Source organism: Echinops telfairi, unplaced genomic scaffold (genome assembly GCF_000313985.2).
Source record: "Echinops telfairi isolate 266 unplaced genomic scaffold, ASM31398v2 ScPeMD7_2;HRSCAF=8, whole genome shotgun sequence".
NCBI classification, from domain to species: Eukaryota; Metazoa; Chordata; class Mammalia; order Afrosoricida; family Tenrecidae; genus Echinops; species Echinops telfairi.
The window spans coordinates 12175410-12194616 of record NW_022103898.1 but is presented as its reverse complement, the minus strand read 5'-3'; the positions used below and the strand labels follow the sequence as shown (position 1 = coordinate 12194616).

The 19207-nt window shown below is 56.4% G+C and overlaps 1 protein-coding gene across 5 annotated transcripts in view; it reads right to left on the bottom strand.

Annotated features, from left to right (window-relative positions):
- Positions 1-6: 6 nt before the first annotated feature.
- Positions 7-19207, bottom strand: part of SEPTIN3 (septin 3) — a 24277-nt gene continuing 5076 nt past the window's right edge. The window contains exons 2-11 of one of the 5 annotated variants that reach the window (XM_004700289.3): positions 15046-15237; positions 11721-11849; positions 11211-11292; positions 10005-10142; positions 8569-8686; positions 7540-7635; positions 5140-5239; positions 3048-3099; positions 2655-2748; positions 7-510 (exon numbers count right to left, since the gene is read on the bottom strand). In XM_004700289.3, the coding sequence (XP_004700346.2) occupies positions 445-510; positions 2655-2748; positions 3048-3099; positions 5140-5239; positions 7540-7635; positions 8569-8686; positions 10005-10142; positions 11211-11292; positions 11721-11849; positions 15046-15237 (1067 nt within the window). In that variant the 3' untranslated portion in view covers positions 7-444. Of the gene's footprint in view, positions 511-2654; positions 2749-3047; positions 3100-5139; positions 5240-7539; positions 7636-8568; positions 8687-10004; positions 10143-11210; positions 11293-11720; positions 11850-15045; positions 15238-19207 lie in introns of those variants that run through there. The other 4 variants (XM_045290247.1, XM_045290242.1, XM_045290245.1 and 1 more) reach the window with 4 other exon arrangements.

Genomic DNA, 19207 nt, shown 5'->3' with positions numbered 1-19207 from the left:
CAGCAGCTGACATCCACGAATTTGACAAGCCAAAGAGGTTGCTTTCTTGGCCCTTGAAGGGGAGCCAAGAGCAGCTCATGCAGATGAATGGGGAGGGAGCGATGTCACGTCCCTGGAGAGGGTGACCGGGAGCTGGCATGGGTTTACAAGGGCAGAAGAAGCTCTGGGGAAGTTCTTCCTCCCTGTGGCCAGACGGGGCGGGCCAGGGCCAGCCAACACAGACGCTGGAGCAGGGTAGTACTGGCGAGAACTCCGTTCCACTGGGAGGAGAGGTGGTTTGGGGAACTGGAGGAAGCAACTGTCCTAAGGAGGCGGCTGGCCCTCCCCATCTGCTGGGGTGGGGTGGGGCGGCGGCGGGCTAGACAAGCACAGCACTAAGGCAGGCTCGGCCCTGCAGCAATAACAGCTGAGAGGAATGGAGGGAGAAGCAGCTTGCAATGGCCTTCAGTCAGCAGTGGGGCAGGGGGTGGCGGGCACGGGTGGAAGGACACTGCCGAGGAGGCCTTCTCCCTGCGGGGGGGAGGGGGTTGGAGAACGGTTGAGGGGGTGGACACCGGCAGCCAGCAGCAGACATAGAAAAGCTCCTTCGGGGAGATAGAAGTCCTGGTTCAAGGGTGCCAAGCATCCTGCTCTTACGCAGCCTCTCCAATGCCCACCACCCTCACCCCGAGATCTGGCTCCGCTCGTGCTAGGTGTTCAGTCCTCGTCTCCCTCCAGGAATGTTCACCCCATAAACCAGGGGTTCTTCCTCGGGACCGGAACACGGCTGCTATACTACACCAACGATTACCCAGCTGGGAGTCACGGTGGACCAGGGAGGAAGGGCTCAGGAGAGAAGCCTCCTCCGGGAATGGAGACCTTAGGTTCGGGGTCAATGATAAGCTGGTCACGCCACCACTTTTCTGCTGGTCCACAGACTCTTGGGCCTAAGTCCATGTTTCCCTAGCACCTGAGTAAGAGGGGCCTGGAAATGCTGGGGTTGGCAGAGGGTCCTAGGTTGGCAGTGACACACCTAGGGTTGGACCAGGAGACGGGACAGGAGATTGTCTGAGATGATTGTAAACAGTTCCTAGGTGTTCTTCCTTTCCGAAGGCTAAAGAGGGTTTCCCAAAAGGTCAGCAACCTTACAGACTAAAGGACCAGGAGTAATTTAACTGTCAAAGCAACAGGGGGAAAGATCTACATACCAGGTTGAGGGGAGAGGCAAGAGAGGCTCAATGTATGACTGTGGGTGTTGTTGGGAATGTCCACGGGAGTCGAGGGGACGGGGAGGTGGGGTACAGCAGAGACAGACAGACAGACAGATGTCAATACACTTAGCAGCAGCACACAAGGGAAGCAGCATGGACAAGAAGAGCGGAAGAAAGTGTCTGAGAAAGAAGCCAGTTTACAAAGAGAAAGAATACCAGGAGAGCGAAAGAGAAGTCCTGTCAAAACTGCCCCTTGATGGCAGCCGGCCGAAAACAAGCAAAAATACTCTATGTTGCTTCTACTGTTTTCTTTAGAGCAAGGGCGTTCTTCCAGAGCGTAATGCCCGGGGGAAAAAAGGCAGTCTCCCTTGACCAGCCCATGTGCCTACTCCCTTGCGCAGGCACTGAGGGCCACGGTGTTTGCTGGCTTTCCTGTATTGCCTTGGCTCCCTGGCCCACAAATTCAGGGCCACGGTCAGCACTCAACTGTGGACACTTTTGTTCTCATTCTCTACGCCTCTGATTGTGCTTGGGCTCTCAGTGGGCTTGTAGTTGTGATTTTTTTTTAAGGTGTTCCAGAACCAGTTTGGGGAAGTCAACTGGACACCGCTTCTAAATAGAGTATTGAAACTAAAGTGGATTGGTCACAGAGGAAGTGGACGCTGTCGGAGAGAGGAACGGAGGCAGGAATACAGGAAGAACGATGGGAAGGGGAGAAAGAGGAGGTGGGCAGCAGAGGCAGGCAACTGGTTAAGGGGTGGGAAGCAGCACAGCAGCCAGGGACAGGGACACAGATGGAAGGGTGGAGCTCTCCCCTCAGGACACCAGCTCCGGCAGCTTTCTCTGTTCTCCCTTGACCTTCCTTCCCCCGAGGAAAGTCCTAGCTTTACTCCACACCACCCCCACTCCTGCCCCAACTAAGAGAAGATTCCAGCCCTGGACCCCTACACTCCACCTAGCTCCTCTGCCTGTCCTCGGAGACTCTCCGTAGGTCCCCCCAGTTTGTGGACAGGTTGAGAGAGGACCAGGAGTTGCCTGTGGGCCACCTGCTCCCACTGTTTTAAAATGGAACCTCCCCCAGACCTGGCACGTGGCTTTGTTCTGGGACACGAGGAAAGGAGACAGAGAATGGACAGGCATGGAGGGACCAAACTTACAAGGGATTTTCCAGGGAGGGCAGAAAAAAAGACCTCCCCCTGCACACGCATAGACACAGGCACACACATGCACACGCACACGCTCCTCATACAGGCACACATACGTACAGAGATACATACGCGCACACAGCATGTGGACACGATGTCCTACAGACACCAGACAGGCCTGTGGGGCAGAGCTGGGAAGGCGAAGGTGATCGGTGGCGGTATCTGGGATGTGCGTGTGTGGGAAGTGGCTATGTGTGATGGTAGAGAGAGGGGGCCATCATGGGTTACTGTGGTGGCTTTCCTCTGTGTCCACGCTCACCGGAGGGAGGCCTCCATTGTCATTGAGCCGCTTGGCCCTGTAGGTCTCGTAGTGGATGTTGTGTGTCACTTCCTTTAGGTCCTGGAGGTGGGTCCTGAAGGGCACAGAAGAGGGGAGAGAGAGGGTTGAGGTGGAGGAGAGGAGTGGGGAGAGGAAGTGACCCCCGACTCGGGTGAATCCATGACTCCGACAGAGGGACTGGACCCCGTGGCTGACGCCCACCCTGGAGAGCCAGTGGTGTTTCTAAAGTTCGTTCTGCTGCCGGTAGGAGCTGGGTGTGGAGCAGGATGAGACCTGGAGACTGAGGAGGACTGTCTGGTCACTCACACTCACATGCCCCTCCGACCCCAAGTTGACCCAACTGGCCCTCTGGGCGGAGGATGGCCGTCTTACCTGATGACAAAGTCTCGCAGCAGGGCAAACTCACAGTGGTTGAGGTTTTCCACTGTGAACAAAGCAAAGCACAGCATGTGTTCAGCAATGCAGCAACCCCACAGGGGAGGCCACAGGGACCCTTAGGAGTGAGCCACAGGGCTGGTGATTGCCTAAGCCTGGCGGTTCTCAGCCCTCCTCAGGCCGCGACCCTTTCATACAGTTCCTCGTGTGGTGGGGACCCCCAACCGTAACATTATGTTCATTGCTACTTCATCACTGTCATTTTGCTACTGTGCTGAATCGGGCGACCCCTGTGAAAGGGTCGTTCGACCCCAAAGGGGTGGAGACCCACAAGTTGAGAACCACTGGGCCCTAAGGCTTTCCGGAGTTTTCTCATGTTGCCCCTTCTGCGATTTGATTTTACTCACTGAAAAAATACTTTTTAAGCCTCTACCGTAGGCACAATGCTATTCTAGACTCTGTGAAATAATAGATAGTGGGAGCTACGTTGTTTTCCTCCATTTGATAGCTAAGGAAACTAAAAGACACAGGTCCAAAAAAAACTGGTCCAAGGCCGAAGATACAGTTCCTGACCTTGAGCTTATCATCTGATGGGGAGACAGCAACGTAACAGAGAAAATAGCAGGTAAACCGTTGTAGAAAGATCACGCTGCACAATAACGTCGGTTTCGACTATTTGCCAAGCACGTTTCAAGGATCGTAAGATCCGGACAATGACTTAGACATGAACTCTCTGGGCCTCACAATTGAAGTAGGTTGAGAGAGCATACCTTCCTAAACTCTTTCAGTTCCAGGGAGATGATCCAAATAATGTCCCTCCCCATCGAAGGGCCATGGGAAAATGAAACACAATAAAATGAAAGGAGCTGCCACTTTGGAATCAAAGTATCCCAGTCTTCAGCCCAAGGGTCACCCCTAGCAAGGTAGGTAACCTTAAGCGAGCCATTTAGCCTGTCTGGGGTGGACGTGTTTGGGTGACTCACATTCTGAGACCTGCCTACCCTGCTTCCACCACTGCTCACCGAAGCAAGATCCCTGAAAGCAATCCCTTAAGAACTCGTTACCTGCTCAAAGTCCTAGCCATCCATGCTAAGACACAGACAGCCACATCTGACACCCCTTCAGCAATGTGTGTCAGCTCACGTGTCATTTCAACAGAAAAAGCTCTTTGGGTTTCCCGGCCCTTATACACCCCTCCAGGCTCACAACTCCTTTGATGCACTCAGTTGGTGCCTACACTGATTCACCCGGGGCTAACCCAGTTTCTCACAGTTTCCTGCCTCTAAGTCTCGTCTTCCCAGTTAGATTGTAAGCTCCTCATGGGCAGGGTCCCGTTGTCCTTCATTTTATATCATCTGTCCCGAGCCAAGGACCACTGGGGGTATAGTGGTTACAAGTTGGGCTGCTGACTGCAAGGTCGGCAGTTTGAAACCACCAGCCAGCTCCCAGGGAGAAAGACAAGGCTTTCTACTCCCAGAAAGCATTACAGTCTCGGAAACTCACAGGGGCAGTTCTACCCTGTCCTATGGGGTCTCTGTGAGTCAGTATTGATTCAATGGGAGCGAGTGATCCTAGGCCAAGGTCCCTGGATGGCACAGAAGGTTCGTGCTCAGCTGCACACTGGCCTTCAGACCCACCCAGCAGCACCAGGACCGGAACAACTAGTGACCTGCTTCTGTCAAGACTCCGGACCAGGAAATCCCACAGAGCGCCGTTCTACTGGACGACACACATGCTCACCCTATGTTGAAATCGACCTGATGGCAAGGAATTTAGTTTCATTTTCATTTGTTTCGAGGAAGGGGCATTCTAGGCCCGGGCCTTAACCTATAAAACCAAAGAAACCAAGCCTGTCACTCAGAGTCAATTCCAACTCAGAGCCCCATGGGCTTTCCCAGGATCTCAATCTTTAAGGGAGCAAACGGCCCCATCTTTCTCCCACGGAGTGGCTGGAGAGGACGGTGGCTGCCCTGTGGGGCTGGCAGCTGAGCCCTGACAAATGGTCCCACCAGGACTTCTCCTGTGACCTACGGATGGGTGTCGAGTGACTGAACTGCTGCCACTTCTTCAAGAAGTCGCCTGGAATTACCTTCGATGATTCCCCAGGGAGTTTTTCTGCCAAGGACTCTCTTGCCATTCACTTGGTACTCCTTGTCGCTTCCCACCACTGCGAAGGGCATGCTCTCCTGCTGGCGAGGGGAAGAGACAGCACGCTGGTCATTCTGCTGGACCCGGGCACCCACAGGTGAGGCGGGCTGGGCTGCTACCGTGGAACCACGGGCCACTTCTGATGCTCACTCAGCCGCTCCACTGAGGGGGGAGGGCAAGGAGCCCGTCTCTTAAAAGGAGTGCTGGACTCGGCGGCGTCTGGAATCCTGGGCTCAAATGCTGCTGTCACCACCTTCAAGAGCAGTGGTTCTCCACTTTCCTAGTGCCGTGACCCCTTCATACAGCTCCTTGTGTGGTGGTGACGCCCCTAACCATAACATTATTTTCGTTGCTACTTCATCACTATAATTTGGCTACTGTTATGAATCGTGCAACTCCTGTGAAAGGATCATTCGACCCCCAAAGGGGTTGCGACCCACAGGTTAAGAACCACTGTTCGAGTGGGTCACCCCAGGCAGCCAGCTTCCCTTCGGCCGGAGGACACTGTAGCGTTTGACACACACTGGTATGGTTTAAAACAGGTCTGTGAGCTAGCCAGGGAAGACACACCCTCTGGGTCAACAACAGCCACTGTTATGGATTGAAATGCGTCCCTTACAAAGGTGGGTGTTCTACCCACTGGTACCTGTGGACATGACCTTGGAAATAGAGTCTTAGAGGATGTCACTATGAGGACCATAATGGAGGAAGAATTCGACAGCTGTAAGCCAAGAGACACAGAGCTGCCAGCAGCTAGAGAGGGAGATTAAGCAAAATTCTCCCTGAAAGTCTCAGAAGAAATCAACATGGCTGGCACCTTAACCTTAGGCTTCTAGCCTTCAAAGCTGCAAGACACCCACGGTGGCATTTTGTTACAGAGGCCAGAAGAAACTAATACGACCATCTGGCCAGTGTTCCCAAGGCTTCTGTACAACCTACTGGCCGAAACCATAACTGGTATCAAGTAGGGACAACATCATCTCAAAAGATCAGATGGGGCTTTGGGGGAGCAGTAAGTTCATGTTCAAGGAGAAGGCACAGCTCAAAAACGGAGAGCGAGACCGATGGCACAACTCAGAGAAGATAGCCCGTGTCACTGTGGAAACGGTTGAATTGGGTGTATCTTCTCAACAACAACAAAAAAACCAAAGAATTTTAAATCCAAAATTCTTTAGGCCTAATAGAAAGTCCACAGAGCCCACAGACTCTCGAGCTCAAAGGTCACTTTGGTATGTTCACCCCCAGGTAGGTGGCACGTTCACCCCAGCAGCTGTGCTGGTCCCCAAACCTGTTTGCCTGAGGTGAGCCTGAGCCGGTGATTGCGTCCATTCAGCATTCCATGGAGGGTGGAAAGCCAGGGCACGCGCTCAGTGATGTGGGCTGTTCTGAAAAGACCTGACCCCGGTGATTGGCTTCTGCATCAAGAGTGGATGTCTCCCAAAAGAGGGCTTGGCTCTGGACAAACGGGATGTTCCGTATGTTTTCCGTTCAAAGGAAACATTGACTGTGTGTCTGCCTCATTTTTGAAAAAAATGATTTCCTCACTTTCCTTGCCTTTTTTTTTTTTTTTCAATCAACGGACCAACTTGGGGTCACAACTACATTTTGATAGAGGGGCTCCGCCGCCACATTTGCTCCACAGCCAGTGGAAGAGGAGACTCAGGCCCCACACAGGAAGCATTCGTGCTCCAGGGGACAGTAGGTTAGTACAAAAGGCCAGGCAGGAATCCAGAATTAGAACATCGAATTACAGAATCGTGTGTTTAGAATTAGAGGGATCTTAGCCATCACAGGCTGATGCTTTCCAAGATGACGCCACGGTACCTAAAGATTCCCAGGAGGAATCTTAAGCTGAGCTCGGAGAAGGCCGGGCTCATGTGCTGCAGCACTTGGCCAAAGCCAAGTGGAGTCCTGTCTGAGATGGAATCATCAAGCCGTTATTTTGAGAAGAAATAAACCCTATAAGCTACTCATCTCATCTGGGGAACCCAAGGCAGAGCTCTGACTACTGTGTGGACCCCCTGGGCCTGGCGCTCTCCCTTCCCAGTGCCCTGGCCATTCCCCTGTGGGGGATGAGGGCATCCCAGGCCCTGTGGGGGATGAGGACATCTCTGGGTCACCTGGGGGGGTGGAAGGGAGTATTAGTATTCTGGGTTCAGAGAGGCCACCTGTGTGCCCCTAGTCCTGCCCTCCCCCCACCTCACATCTGGTTTGGGTCAAGCAGGGAAGGGAGTGGAGAAAGGGAAGGCCAGTGGAAGGGCAGGAGACCCACACAGGGCAGCCCGGGGCCAGGCCACCAGGAGGGCGTCCGTCCACAGCAGAGCAGCGTCCCAGGACCCACCCTGATTTTGTCATTCTCTGTCTTGTCCTCCAAGTCCTCATCAAATTCCTTCTGGGGGTAGAATTCAATGCCGTTTACTTCCAGCTCCTTGCGGACCTAGAGGAGGAGGGGAGGGGAGCAAGGCAGCCAGGTGTCAGAAGCATGGAAGAGGGGTGTGTGAGCATTCTAAGCCGGCCTTTGCCATCCTGCCACCGTCATCTCAGCGCTCTCAGGAGCCCTGGGAAGCAGGAAGACCCTGTAGCAGGGGAGCCCCAGGCAACTGGTTACCACCACCCAGGAAGTGTCCCGGGGAGGGGCGGGGGAGGGGGTGAGGTGTCAGCTTTAGATCCGAATAACTCAGCTGCTCATTTCAGCAATTCCCAGTCCAGGGCCCAGTTCAGGTGTGCTGGACCAGGAATTTCAAACGGTTCCTGGGAAAATCCCATGATTTTTTCATTCCCGGTCTCCGCACATCCTGTGACTCCTCCCGTTTCCCAGTTGACAGCAAAGAGAACTGAGCACCTCCAAGCAGCACTGTCCTCTTTCAAGGCCACATTTAGATGTCACCTTCTCCAGGAAGTCTTCCGGCAACAATCTGCTGGATTGGGACTTTCTGGAAGGCACACCAGCTAGCTATCCTAGACTGCGCTTGCCTCTCCCACCCCTGTACTTCCAGCAGGGGCCTAACCCAGCAGGGAAGATCAGTTCGGATGAGCAGGCAGCCAACTAACAAATTAGTCTAGTCCGTCAAGCAATCTAACATGTGAGAGATGATTCCTCCTGCTCATGGGATTTCTGGTTTGGTTTGGTTTTCTTGGCAGGGAAGTAGAGAGGATGGCAAAGAAAAAAAAGTGGAGGAGCCTGGAGCTGCACCAACGTTTCTTTGCCGTTGGTCCCCACCACCAGCCCCAGCTTCGAACGGTTAATGAGGGACTTCAAGGGGGTGTGCAGTCCAGGAGGGATGCGGGTGGGGACGAGGAAGAGTCCTGAGGGTCCAGGGCACGGGCCCAGAGGGAGGGACAAGGGGAAGCAGGTGGGGGACCGTCTCACCCTTTGCTTGAATTCCGACTTCTCCTCCAGGGTCATGGTGTCGGCCTTCGCAATGACAGGGATGATGTTCACCACTTTGCTGAGGTGTCTCATGAATTCCAGATCCAGGGGGCGCAGACTGGGGCCCAGGGGAGGCGGGAAGTCAGAACCGCTTTGCCCCACAGAGGAGACCCGCACTGGTCAGCCCCTGCCGCGCCGCGCCAGGGGCACTCTTGGGACGGAAGGAAGCACTGGGCTAGGAGTCTAGCTGAGGCCAAGAAGTTGCCAGCCCTCCCACGGGCTCAGCCCAACTGCTCGCCCGGCTCTGGGCCCTCCCATCCCCCGGTGGTCCCGTCTGCTCTCTCTCTCTTCCTTGTTGCTCCCCCAAGCCCCCAGGCCTTTAAGCCCCACTCAGACTGCTCCTTCAGACATCTTTTCTCATCACCTGGACCGAGGGATTTCATTCTCCTGAAGGCATCTGTGTCCTCGGAGCCCACTGTTGAGCTCTTCCCTTGAAGCAAAGACCCTCGGGTGGGCGTCCTAATCTGCCTACTGGACAACACTTCCTGATGAGCTGCTCGCAGCACCCCCCACCCCACCCCCACCACCAGTGTGTCCCATAGGGGCCCAACGGGGTCCTAATCCCCTCTCCCCTGGTGGAGAGTTTAGCTCCCCTGTGCTATGGGCACCCATCGGCCTCTCATTAGCAGCCCAGGGGACTCATTCATCCCAGTCGCCTGCCTGGGGACCAGCTTCCAAGGACCAGACTCTCCCGAGTCCCTGGGCCTGGCCTGGCGCTTGTTTCAGGCCTCTGCGCTTCACTCCGTCGTTCCTGAGCACCCACGGCATGTTCTGATGCCGCTCAGGTTAGGGGTCTGTCTTGCTTGTGCCTTCTTCTCAAAGACTGCACCTGGCCCAGCCAGGGTGGGAGGCTGGGAGGTCCTCCACCCACGTGGGCTCTTGCCTACCTGTTCTCAGCATCCTGCCCAGGCCACCGCACCTGCTGCTCACACCAGAGCCCCCACGGGTCTCTGCTGCCCATGCCCATCACTAGGGCTGAGCGGGTCCCTGTCCCAATGCCCGCAGCTGGGTCCATGCCCCTCACGCACATACCACACACACACCCTCCCCTGGCTCCTATCGAGTCCCACCCCCCACCCCCCAAATTCGAAGCCTCCTTGCTGCCCACCGCGCTTGTACAAAGTAGTTCTTTGCTGAGTGAGTAGGCGGCCTGTGCTCACCCACGCTGACTTCTCTTAGCTGCCCTGTCATGCTCTGACCCCCATGAGCGGGGCAGTGGTTGGGGCTGGTCCACTTCTCCCTCCTGACACACAGGGACTCCGAGGAATCCTAAGGTGATGGTGCCAAGACCGTATCTCTCCCCAGCTGAACCAAAGGCCCAGAGGTTGCAAACCAGAGGCAAGCCCAACCCCAGGGATGCGGTGGGGGCTACGCACGAGTGTCCGGTCGGGGAGATGAAGTAGAGGCAGCAGTGGACGCGGGTGTCTGGGATGCGTTTCTTCCGGGCGATGTTCACCTCCTCCTTCAGGAACTTCTCGTACTGCTCGTTGATGTACTTCTCAATGGGCTCCCAGCTGAAGACGGGACCAAAGCAGACGGGGCCACGGGGGGCCTCCCTTGAAGTTCGCCCCAAGCCACCCCCTTCCACCCACCTGGCTTCCTCCCTCTCACACTGGGTGGGGAATACACACCACACCTCGTCAGGTGCACCTGCTGGCTGAGTCCTCCACAGCGCCCCCACCACCACCTTCCTGGCCCTAGTGTGGGTGGTCAGGACCTGCGTAGCCCCTACGCCACTCTGCAAAGCTTAGAGGCTCTGGAGAGGCCGCTGCCTCGCCCCCTCCTCACCAAGTACACTGGGAGCCGCAGGAGTCGCCTGGCGGCGTTCCTGGAGGCCTTAGAAAGAACCCACGAGTCGTACTTGGCAGTGGCTCATTGAAAGCACTCGGGCCTGGTGACGGATCGCTCTTAGTGTTGCTACGACCTTTCTCTATCGAGGAGCCAGCTTACAGCCAGAGGAGAGGACAGCGAGGCGCTCCTCGGAGGTCAATGCAGCCGGCAGAGCTGGACGAGCCTGTCAGCGGCAGGCTCCTGCTCCCTCACAGAGATGGACGCCGCAGTCCCGTCTCTGTTTGCTAGAACCTTCCATCTAATACACCGTTGCTTGCTTCAGCCCCTGTGTACGTGGTTGGGCTGATGCCAACTTGAGCTCTGCCATGCACTCCTAAGGCATCTCCTCTCACCCCACCCCCACGCCCTAGTGGCATCACCTCTGTCCTGTGGCATCCATTCTTCCTCCAGGGCTGGTCCCCAGGTCGGGCTCTCTGCCGCAACCATCGGGCCAGTCTGGATTGGCAGCTCAGTTCCCTAGTTGTGTCTGTCTGTCTGCTCTGCTACCCACGACGACCGGGCCACTTCCACCTCCTGGCAAGCCTCAGCTGACATTCCCTCTGGGAGGGCCGCCCACACACACACCGGCCTCCATCTGGGCTCTCCCCCTGCCTCTTTCCACACTCACTCCCCCACCCTTCTGTAAGCCCCCCTGACTACGCCCCCCCCCACCACAGCACGGAGGGGCGCAGATGGTTCTCCATCTTGCTAGCTGAGTCTGTAGAGCAGCAAGGTGTGAGGCAGACACATACCAGTTTTCATTGTTGATCTGGTCCCCAAAGCCTGGGGTGTCAATGACCGTCAGCTTCATCTTGACCCCGCCTTCCTCGATTACTGAGGGTGGTTGAACAGAAAAGGACACCCCCCCAAAAAAAAGGTCAGCCCTCGAGCTGATCCCAGATGCCCCATGCAGCATACTGCCCAGACCCCTGCTCTTCTAAGGCAACTTAGACCCCCTGCTTTTCTTAAGGACCAGTTATTGGAAAGGTCAAGTTCAGGGCATTGTGCACTCCAATACCTTTGCCCCCATGCTGGTCCCTAAGCCTGGCATATGCTCCCTCGTTCTTTCGGCCTGTCTCCATGGCAACCCCAGCTCAAGCTCCAGGGCTCCCCATTCCCGCTCCCGCCCGTGTCTGAGCTAGCTCTGCAGAGATCAGTGCTTCCTTCCATCAGTCATCTGTCTCCAGCCCCCATGAGCCCCACTCTTTCCCCTTTCTGGAAGGTACTCCCCAAGCCCTCGGGGCTCCTGGCCTCCTCCTCACCATGCCCAATAGCTTTGATCTCCACCGTCTTGGGAATCTTCTCCTCTCGGTTCCAGCTGGCAGACTTGCGGCTCACTTGGGATTTGAAGAGTGTGTTGACTAGCGTTGACTTGCCTAGTCCGCTCTGACCTGTAGCGAGGCAGGAGGAGGAGCTAGACAGAGCTGCATCCACTCCGGAGCCTGACCCTCTCTCAGGAGCTCCCAGGATGCCAGGGCTGAAGTGATTTGAGCTGGGGTCCAGGCTGCTGGCAGAGGAAAGGCCTGCATTCTGGTTTTCGTGTGCTGAGTGGGGAGAGCGTGCAGACAGAACCAGCTTTCTGCTTACCAAAGAAGTCCTTGGGGAAATGTCAACTCAATTCCATCTTCTCTCCTTCCTAGAGGCCCCAGTCCCAAGGGCCCCAAACCCTGGGCTGCATTTATCACTGGGGAAGAGGCAGCCCTGCATTGATCTGGTGCAGCGGTTTTGGCATTGAGTTTTCAGAACCCTCAGTGTCCTGGGAGGTGCTGTGAGAGGAGGGGGAGGTTGGACAGGACAGGCCACACACCTCGTTCTATGACTCCTTTTCTACCCGTTCCACACACTCCCTTCTGCAAAAAATCTCGTTTCAAGGAGGCACCCTCCAGCTAAGAAGGGTGAAGACCGTTGGTCTGAGCAATGCGACTAGCCCTGCACCATGCACGGGGTCACCCACAGTGGCCTGGCTACTGGCATCACCTGCGCACCCCCACCCCAGACCTCCAACCTGAATATACACTTTCAGAAGACTTCCACACAAATCACGTAGAGGAAATGGTTTAAGACAGGCTGGTCTCCAGCAGGCTTGTACCACGGGCCGTCCTCCACGTTATGAATGTCCAACTTACAGACGGTTCTTCCAAAACCCCAAACCAAACGCACTGCCGTCAAGTCGGTGCCAACTCAGAGCGACCCTCTCGGGCAGAGAACTCACTGCCCCTGTGAGCTTCCGAGACTGTAGCTCTGTACGGGAGTAGAGAGCCCGTCTTTCTCCCTCGAGGCAGCTGATGGTTTCTAACTGCTGACCTCATACTCGGCAGCCCAAGGGGGCACCCACCACGCTCCAGGGTTCCTACAGACAGCTCCTGCTCACCCTCGGAAAATGATGGAATTTTGTCTTCACTTTGAAATGTCGGCACCAACCCCAACTCACAACAAGTCTGCACCGCAATCACCTTCCCTCGCTGCCCGGGCAGCTTGCAAACCATTGTCAAGACTCGGCACCTTTTCTTGCACTAAAATCCAAGAAACCAACAAATCAAACTCACTGCCATCAGTCGATGCCAACTCACAGCAAGTCTCAAGGACCAAGTAGAATCATCCTTGTGAGTTTCCGAGGCTGTAACTCTTGACAGGAGCAGAAAGTCCCATCTTTCTCCCACGGAGCGGCTGGTGGTTTCAAACTGCTGACCTTGAGGTTAGCAGCCCAATGACCCACCATTGCCCTCTGGTCCCCTTGCACTAAAGTAGTAAAGCTAAGTACGAACCGTCTACAACGGTTCGGACAGACCTACACATTTTTAAAGATACGGATAGTATCGTATCTCACTGGTACCCAGGAAATGCCTGTGTTAATAGAAAGAGGATCACACTGGGCAGCTAGAGCCTGTGGGTCTAGGTCTCATCGTGACAGTCCCCTGGCGCCTTTGGACTTCCTCCGTGTGCTCCTTGCCGCCATAGTTTCAGTGCCGATTGGATGGCGGGGAGGGGGGTGACCAGAGACCAGTGCATTTGTCTTTCTTACTGATGAATTGGAAAGATTCTGGGCTCTCTCAGGGCCGTACTGAGCACAGGCCATGGCTGGTCAGCAGTCCCTGCCATGGGCACCGTGGCGATCAGGAGAGATGCAGGTGTCCCGTATTTGCCATTCTAGATCTGGGTGTTTTCTGAGGTCATCCATTTACTGCGTATGTGCCGGGCGAGAGCCAGAGAGGTGGTGAACGCCCATCCGTCCCCTCCGGGAGCCCTGTCATGTGAACGAGGCCAAGACCTAAGCAAGTACTCACAACATGTTGCAATTAGCCACTAGGAAGGAGAGACCCCGGGCATCTCAAGCAACTAGAGAAAGGGATCTAATCCAGTTTGGACTAAGGGAGACGTGACAACTAAGCTGCCACCCAAGGAATGACTTGGAGGGGACCAGGCTTAGGTAGGAAAGAGGTGGCTCAGCAGGAGAACCATCCCTGAGGACCACAGAGTAGCACGCTGCATTGGAAGCGCTATGGACCAAGTTGGATCAGTGGCACTGGGCCAGACTGGAAACAGAAACGTTCCCAGAAGTTAAGAACTGGTGCCCCTGGGTGGCTATGGGTGGGAACGGATTCAATGGTACCTAATACCAACAACAGCAACCAACCAACCACTGAGTTGTATGAGCGACGTCAATTCAACTGTTGAAGTTACCAAAAAAAAAAAGAGGCTGCCTATCTCTCATGCAGCTGGAAAGAGCTGAGAGCTGGCCAAAGCTCCCCTCCTGCAACAGGTAGCTCTGGGGAAGAAGTAGGTTATGTCCCTCCAAAATATGCGCGAGGCTCTTAACCCCTGTATGTTGTGGGCATAACCCTATTTGAGCAGCCCCGTTGCACAGTGGGGACGCGTTGGGCTGCCATCCGCAAGGTTAGCAGTTCAAAACCACCAGCCGCTCCTCGGGAGAAAGATGGTGCTGTCTACTCCTGTCAAGAGTTGCAGTCTCAGAAACGCACAGGGGCAATTCTCCCCTGTCTGTCCTACAGGGTTGCTACGAATCCACATCGACTTGTCGGCAATGAACGAGAACCTGATTTGGAAGCAGGGTTTTCTTCGTGGGCTTCGTGGAGCTAGCTCCGTGTGGGACGTGTCTGAAAACTGGCTCCGAGGGTGAGAAGCGACACAGGCCCAGGAAGCAGAGAGCCTGGATGGGAGAAGGCAGACCCGAGGACTCGGCAGCGTGGAGGGGCTTCCTCACAAGCTGAGAAGAGCGGGAGCCCTCCTCTAGAGGGGGTGCCCTGCCTTCAAACGTCCAACCTCCTAAACTTCAGGGCAACGAGTGTGCGCCTTCCAAAGTGGCCCCCCTGTGGCACGGCTGTGAGCAACACGGAGAGACTGCAACAGCCTACCCCCATCCCCCCACCCCGGTCAGACCTGAGTGGTCAGCCTTGAAAAGCCAGGTCTGAGGCCATTCTGAGGAAGAAAATAGGATCCTCCACGCCACCAGAGACAACCCCCCACCTCCTATCCACCCCCAAACCCTGCACCCACGCATGCGCGCGAACACACACACACACACACACACACACACACACACACACACACACGCACTGCCTTCCATACCGACAACCATGATGTTGAAGTCAAAGCCCGTCTTCATGGTCTTCTTGCGCATCTGCTCGATGATGGTGTCGATGCCGATGTAGCCCAGCAGGTTGGAGTTGATGCTGACGGGCTTCATGGGCACTGCCGGCTTAGGCCTGGGCTCAGGCACCAGCTCTGACATGGCTGCGTCGGTCCCTGCCTCTGGGAACCCTGCCAAGGCAAGGTGGGAGGGGGCAGGGTCACTGTGATGATGGACATGAAAGGGCCCCAGGGATCATCCAGTCCAGGGCCCCAAACTCGCAGATGAAGAGACCGGGACCAGTCTCCAGAGTCTCCCGCTGCTGGGGCATCATCGTTCGAGGGCCCCGCTGGCCTGTGTTTAACCCAGGGCTCCATCATCACGGCCCTACTAGCCTTTGGGCCAGAGACTTAGGGGCAGTGAGGGGCTGTCCTGGCCAAAGGAGGGCCCTCAGCAGCACCTCTGGCCTCCATCTGGTGTCATAGCAGGCCCCAGTTGTGCAGCCAAATTTGTTCCCCAGAGGGCAGCATGAGCTCCTAGCTGAGAACCTCAGAGATGTGTGGGGCTATCTGGACCTGTGTCCTGATAGACCCTGGGAAGGATCCTGTGTCAGACAAGTTGACTGGCTGTGAGTGGACATCATTGCTTTGGATCTGAGAGGCACTATGTGTCCCCTGCTGGGGGGACCAGCTCTCCCGGCCTCTGTGTCTCCTAGTCTCACCAGAGCCAGGATCTCCCGACCCATTCCCAACTGGAGTTCTGGAAATCTCTGGGAGGAACACTCTCCTTTTGACCAAGGGGAGGGGACCAGACCCCGATGGATGGGGGCAGTCACTCGCCTAAGATGACAGTGTGCTGTAGAGGGTGGGGTGGCAGAAGATAAGGGAAGAGACGTATAACCCCCCTCCCACCCAGCCCAGCAGAGCAGGGGTAAGGTCATGTTCACACACAAGAGAAATCTGTAGGCGAGGTCACTGTCCCCCAGGGTAGGTGACAGGAGAGAGCTACTCCCTCCTCCCACAAAATGGGGTGGGGGACAAAAATGCCAAGAGCCTTGCTCTGCTCCTTGTCAGCTTTGTGGGCTTGCACACGGTTCCGGGGTGGGGGGAAAAGGGGGAGCCTGGAGTCTGCCCCTTTCCTGTTCCCAGCCAGCCCTCCCCCACCGGCCCCATGCCAGGAAGACAGCCATACACATGCCTGCACTTGCAAAAGGGAAGTGCCCCGGATGTCAATGACACAAGTTTGCTGGGCCCCAGCCCCGCTCCCAGGGCTGTCATTCCAGAATGTGTCCTCTGGTGCGTGATTTCCGCCCTCAGTCTCAGCCTGCAGCAGATGGGCAGGAGGGAGGCCAGCAGGGGTGCCTCTCTCCCCAGCCCCAAGCCCCAACCTCCTGCCAGGTGTCCACTCCTGTACCCACCACCTGCTCCTCCCACCAGGGCTGGCAAGACCTGCCTGCTCTTTCCTCGGTCACTCCCAGGCACAGGGAGCACTGGCAGGGCCTCAGGGCCTCCCCAGGGTTGAGCATGACTCTCCCTGGCTTCCCAGTGGGCAGCTCCTGGCAGCTGACTCTCAGTAGCCCTGGCCCTGCTCCTGTCCTCCCTGCACGCGTGGCTCACAAGCCCCGCCAGCACACCTGCATCCCGGGAGTAGAGGCCCCAATTTCCCTGTCCAGCTGCACACAGCAGCTGGTCACGGTGGGCTCACCGATGCCTTCACAGCTGAGTCCCACGGGGGCTCCACAGCCTGTGCTGTGAAAGCGAGCTATCTGGTGGGGGCGGGGGCAGTTGGCGGGCAGGGGGCAGCCTCCCAGGCCCATTTTGCCAGTGAGTAGTAGGAGTAGTAGGAGTCTGATGTCTATATATGGGATTATTTTTTTGTGCTCACGAAGGGTGACAGTTCACTCAGTACTCCCAAAAGACAGAGCCTGGATGAGAGAGGCAAAGGAGCCTACCAGGTTCCAGAAACTTCTAAGGGCTCTGCAGGCCTGCACCAGGTCCACTATGGGGGGCAGATGCCACTTGTGCCCTTTCAGCAAGCCTCTGGATAATACTGTGTGCGCTGAGCCAAGCACCTGCTGGCAAGTCAGCCCCCTCCCAATCACACATCAGCCACACGCCAGTCACACGGCAGACATGTTAGCAATATGTCGGCCAGTGTGCCCACTCACTGTGCAGGGCCTTTGCGAATGGGCTAACCTTCTGGAGGGACCCCTCCCTACCAGCCCCTGGCCAACCTTCAACTCCCGCCTGAGTACTACTGCCCCCTCCCACACCACGGCAGCCCCTGGGAGTCTCTGGAACTCTGCAGTCAGTCAGTCGAGTACTCCGCCCCAGGCAGGCCTCGTCAAATGCGATCATGTGGGGCCTGTTCCAATCACATCCCAGGCTAACTGCCAAGGGTCGTCCTGGTTTCACACCCAGGGGCAGAGTGCCCACTGAGCAAAGCAAGCAGGGGCTTTTCTCTGCTTACTTCCTCACCTATAGTGGACAGTTTCCCAAGGGTTTCATCACATGACATTGTTCCCTATAGATGGGAATAAGTAAGCACAAGCAAGCCTGTACTTAGCCGGCTGACTGGGTCCTCTGCCCCTGATAGGCAGGGGTGGCCAGTGTGAAAAGAGGCTTGGGTTCTATAGGATGGAGCTGTGGGGCCCTAGAAGCAGACGCTCGGACATAGTGGACAACATGAAATTGGTCACTACCAGTCAGGAAGCACGAGTCCTGGGTAACCTGACCCGTGAGGGCCCAGAGTCTGGTGAGGGTGCCCGGCAAACAGAAGTGGCTTCTGTAGCTATGTCCTCTGCCCCCATAGCTCCCTATGCAGACACCCCTGGGGCCCAGGTCACACCATGCCAACCTCAGAGGGGCAACTGAGTACTGCAAGTCTCCATAGTCTCCTCAGGAAAAATGAGGGCAGTGCCTACTGGTCAGGGATGCTGGGAAGGTTGCACAAAGCCCTGGGTGTGAAGCACCTGGCCCGTGGCAGGCAATGGATGCCTGCTAGTTCCTGCCTCTGTAGAGGGCAGCAACCATGTCTCGTAGAAAGGGCTGGGGATCTACGTCCATAAACCCCATGGGGGCAGTTCTACACAGATCTGCAAAGTCCCTCAGAGTCAGAATCAACTCACTGGCAATGAGGGGGTCCCCAATGTGCCTAGCACACTACAGGTGACCCCCAGCAATGAAGGAATGGATGAACCAATATGAGTGATGGATGGAAGCCCCACAGCTGGGCAGGTGTTATTTCAGAACCCTCCTCTCCCTCCTCCGGCCAGCACATGGCTGCTGTGCAGGTCACCCATCTGGGGTTCAACTATGCTAGACCTGGAAAGATCTCCAACCTCCCCCAAACATGGGGAGAGAAGAGGGCTCCTCAAGGGAGTCAGGCACAAAAAAAGTCTGCCTCTTTAGGGCCCCTGAACCCACCTGCCCCCTGGAAGCTCCAGAAAGAGGCACTGCCCACCTGCTTCAGCCATAAACAAACCCCCTGCAGAAGCAGCACCCCGAGCCCAGCAAGGACCCAGCGTTCTCTCTCGCAAACAAATGAAAGGCTTTGTCTTTGTCTGGCCCGGAGACCCCACCCCTTAGTTAGGAAGGTGGCAGCAGGGGGAGGGCACCATCCCAGAATAGCACCTGCCTCCCTGGAATAGTGCTGGCCCCCTCTTGCTTCTTGGGCAAGGCGTCTTTCCCAACCCCATAGCTGCCTTGAGGCCCCACCCCCAGCCACAAAGGCAATGCAATTAGGCCCCCAATTCGAGGCCTGGGCTCCCAGGATAGAAATCAGAAACGCCAAGGGCTCCATCACCCCTCTCCCCCAGCCTGGTCCCTACGGGGGGGCGTGGCGTTCCCTTGGAGACCCCCAGCTGGTGTAGGTCTCCTTGTTGGCCTGTCCATGCGGGCAAGCGGAGGGGCGGTCCGCAGGTGAGCGCCCGGGTCTCCATCTGGGTGTCTCTCAGGTGCCGTTGGACGCAGTGGAGCAATGCGCGTGCCTTGGGGTCCCCGTGCTTGGGTCTCCCCAGGTTCGCGTGTGTGCATTTCTTTGGGCATGGACCTCACCCGGTGTGTGCCACCGTGAGTGCGTGTGACACCGCGCGTGGGCTCCGCGGCGTAGCGACCTTCCCGCCCCGGGCGCCCGGCAGCCCGGGGTGTAGCCTCGTCCTGC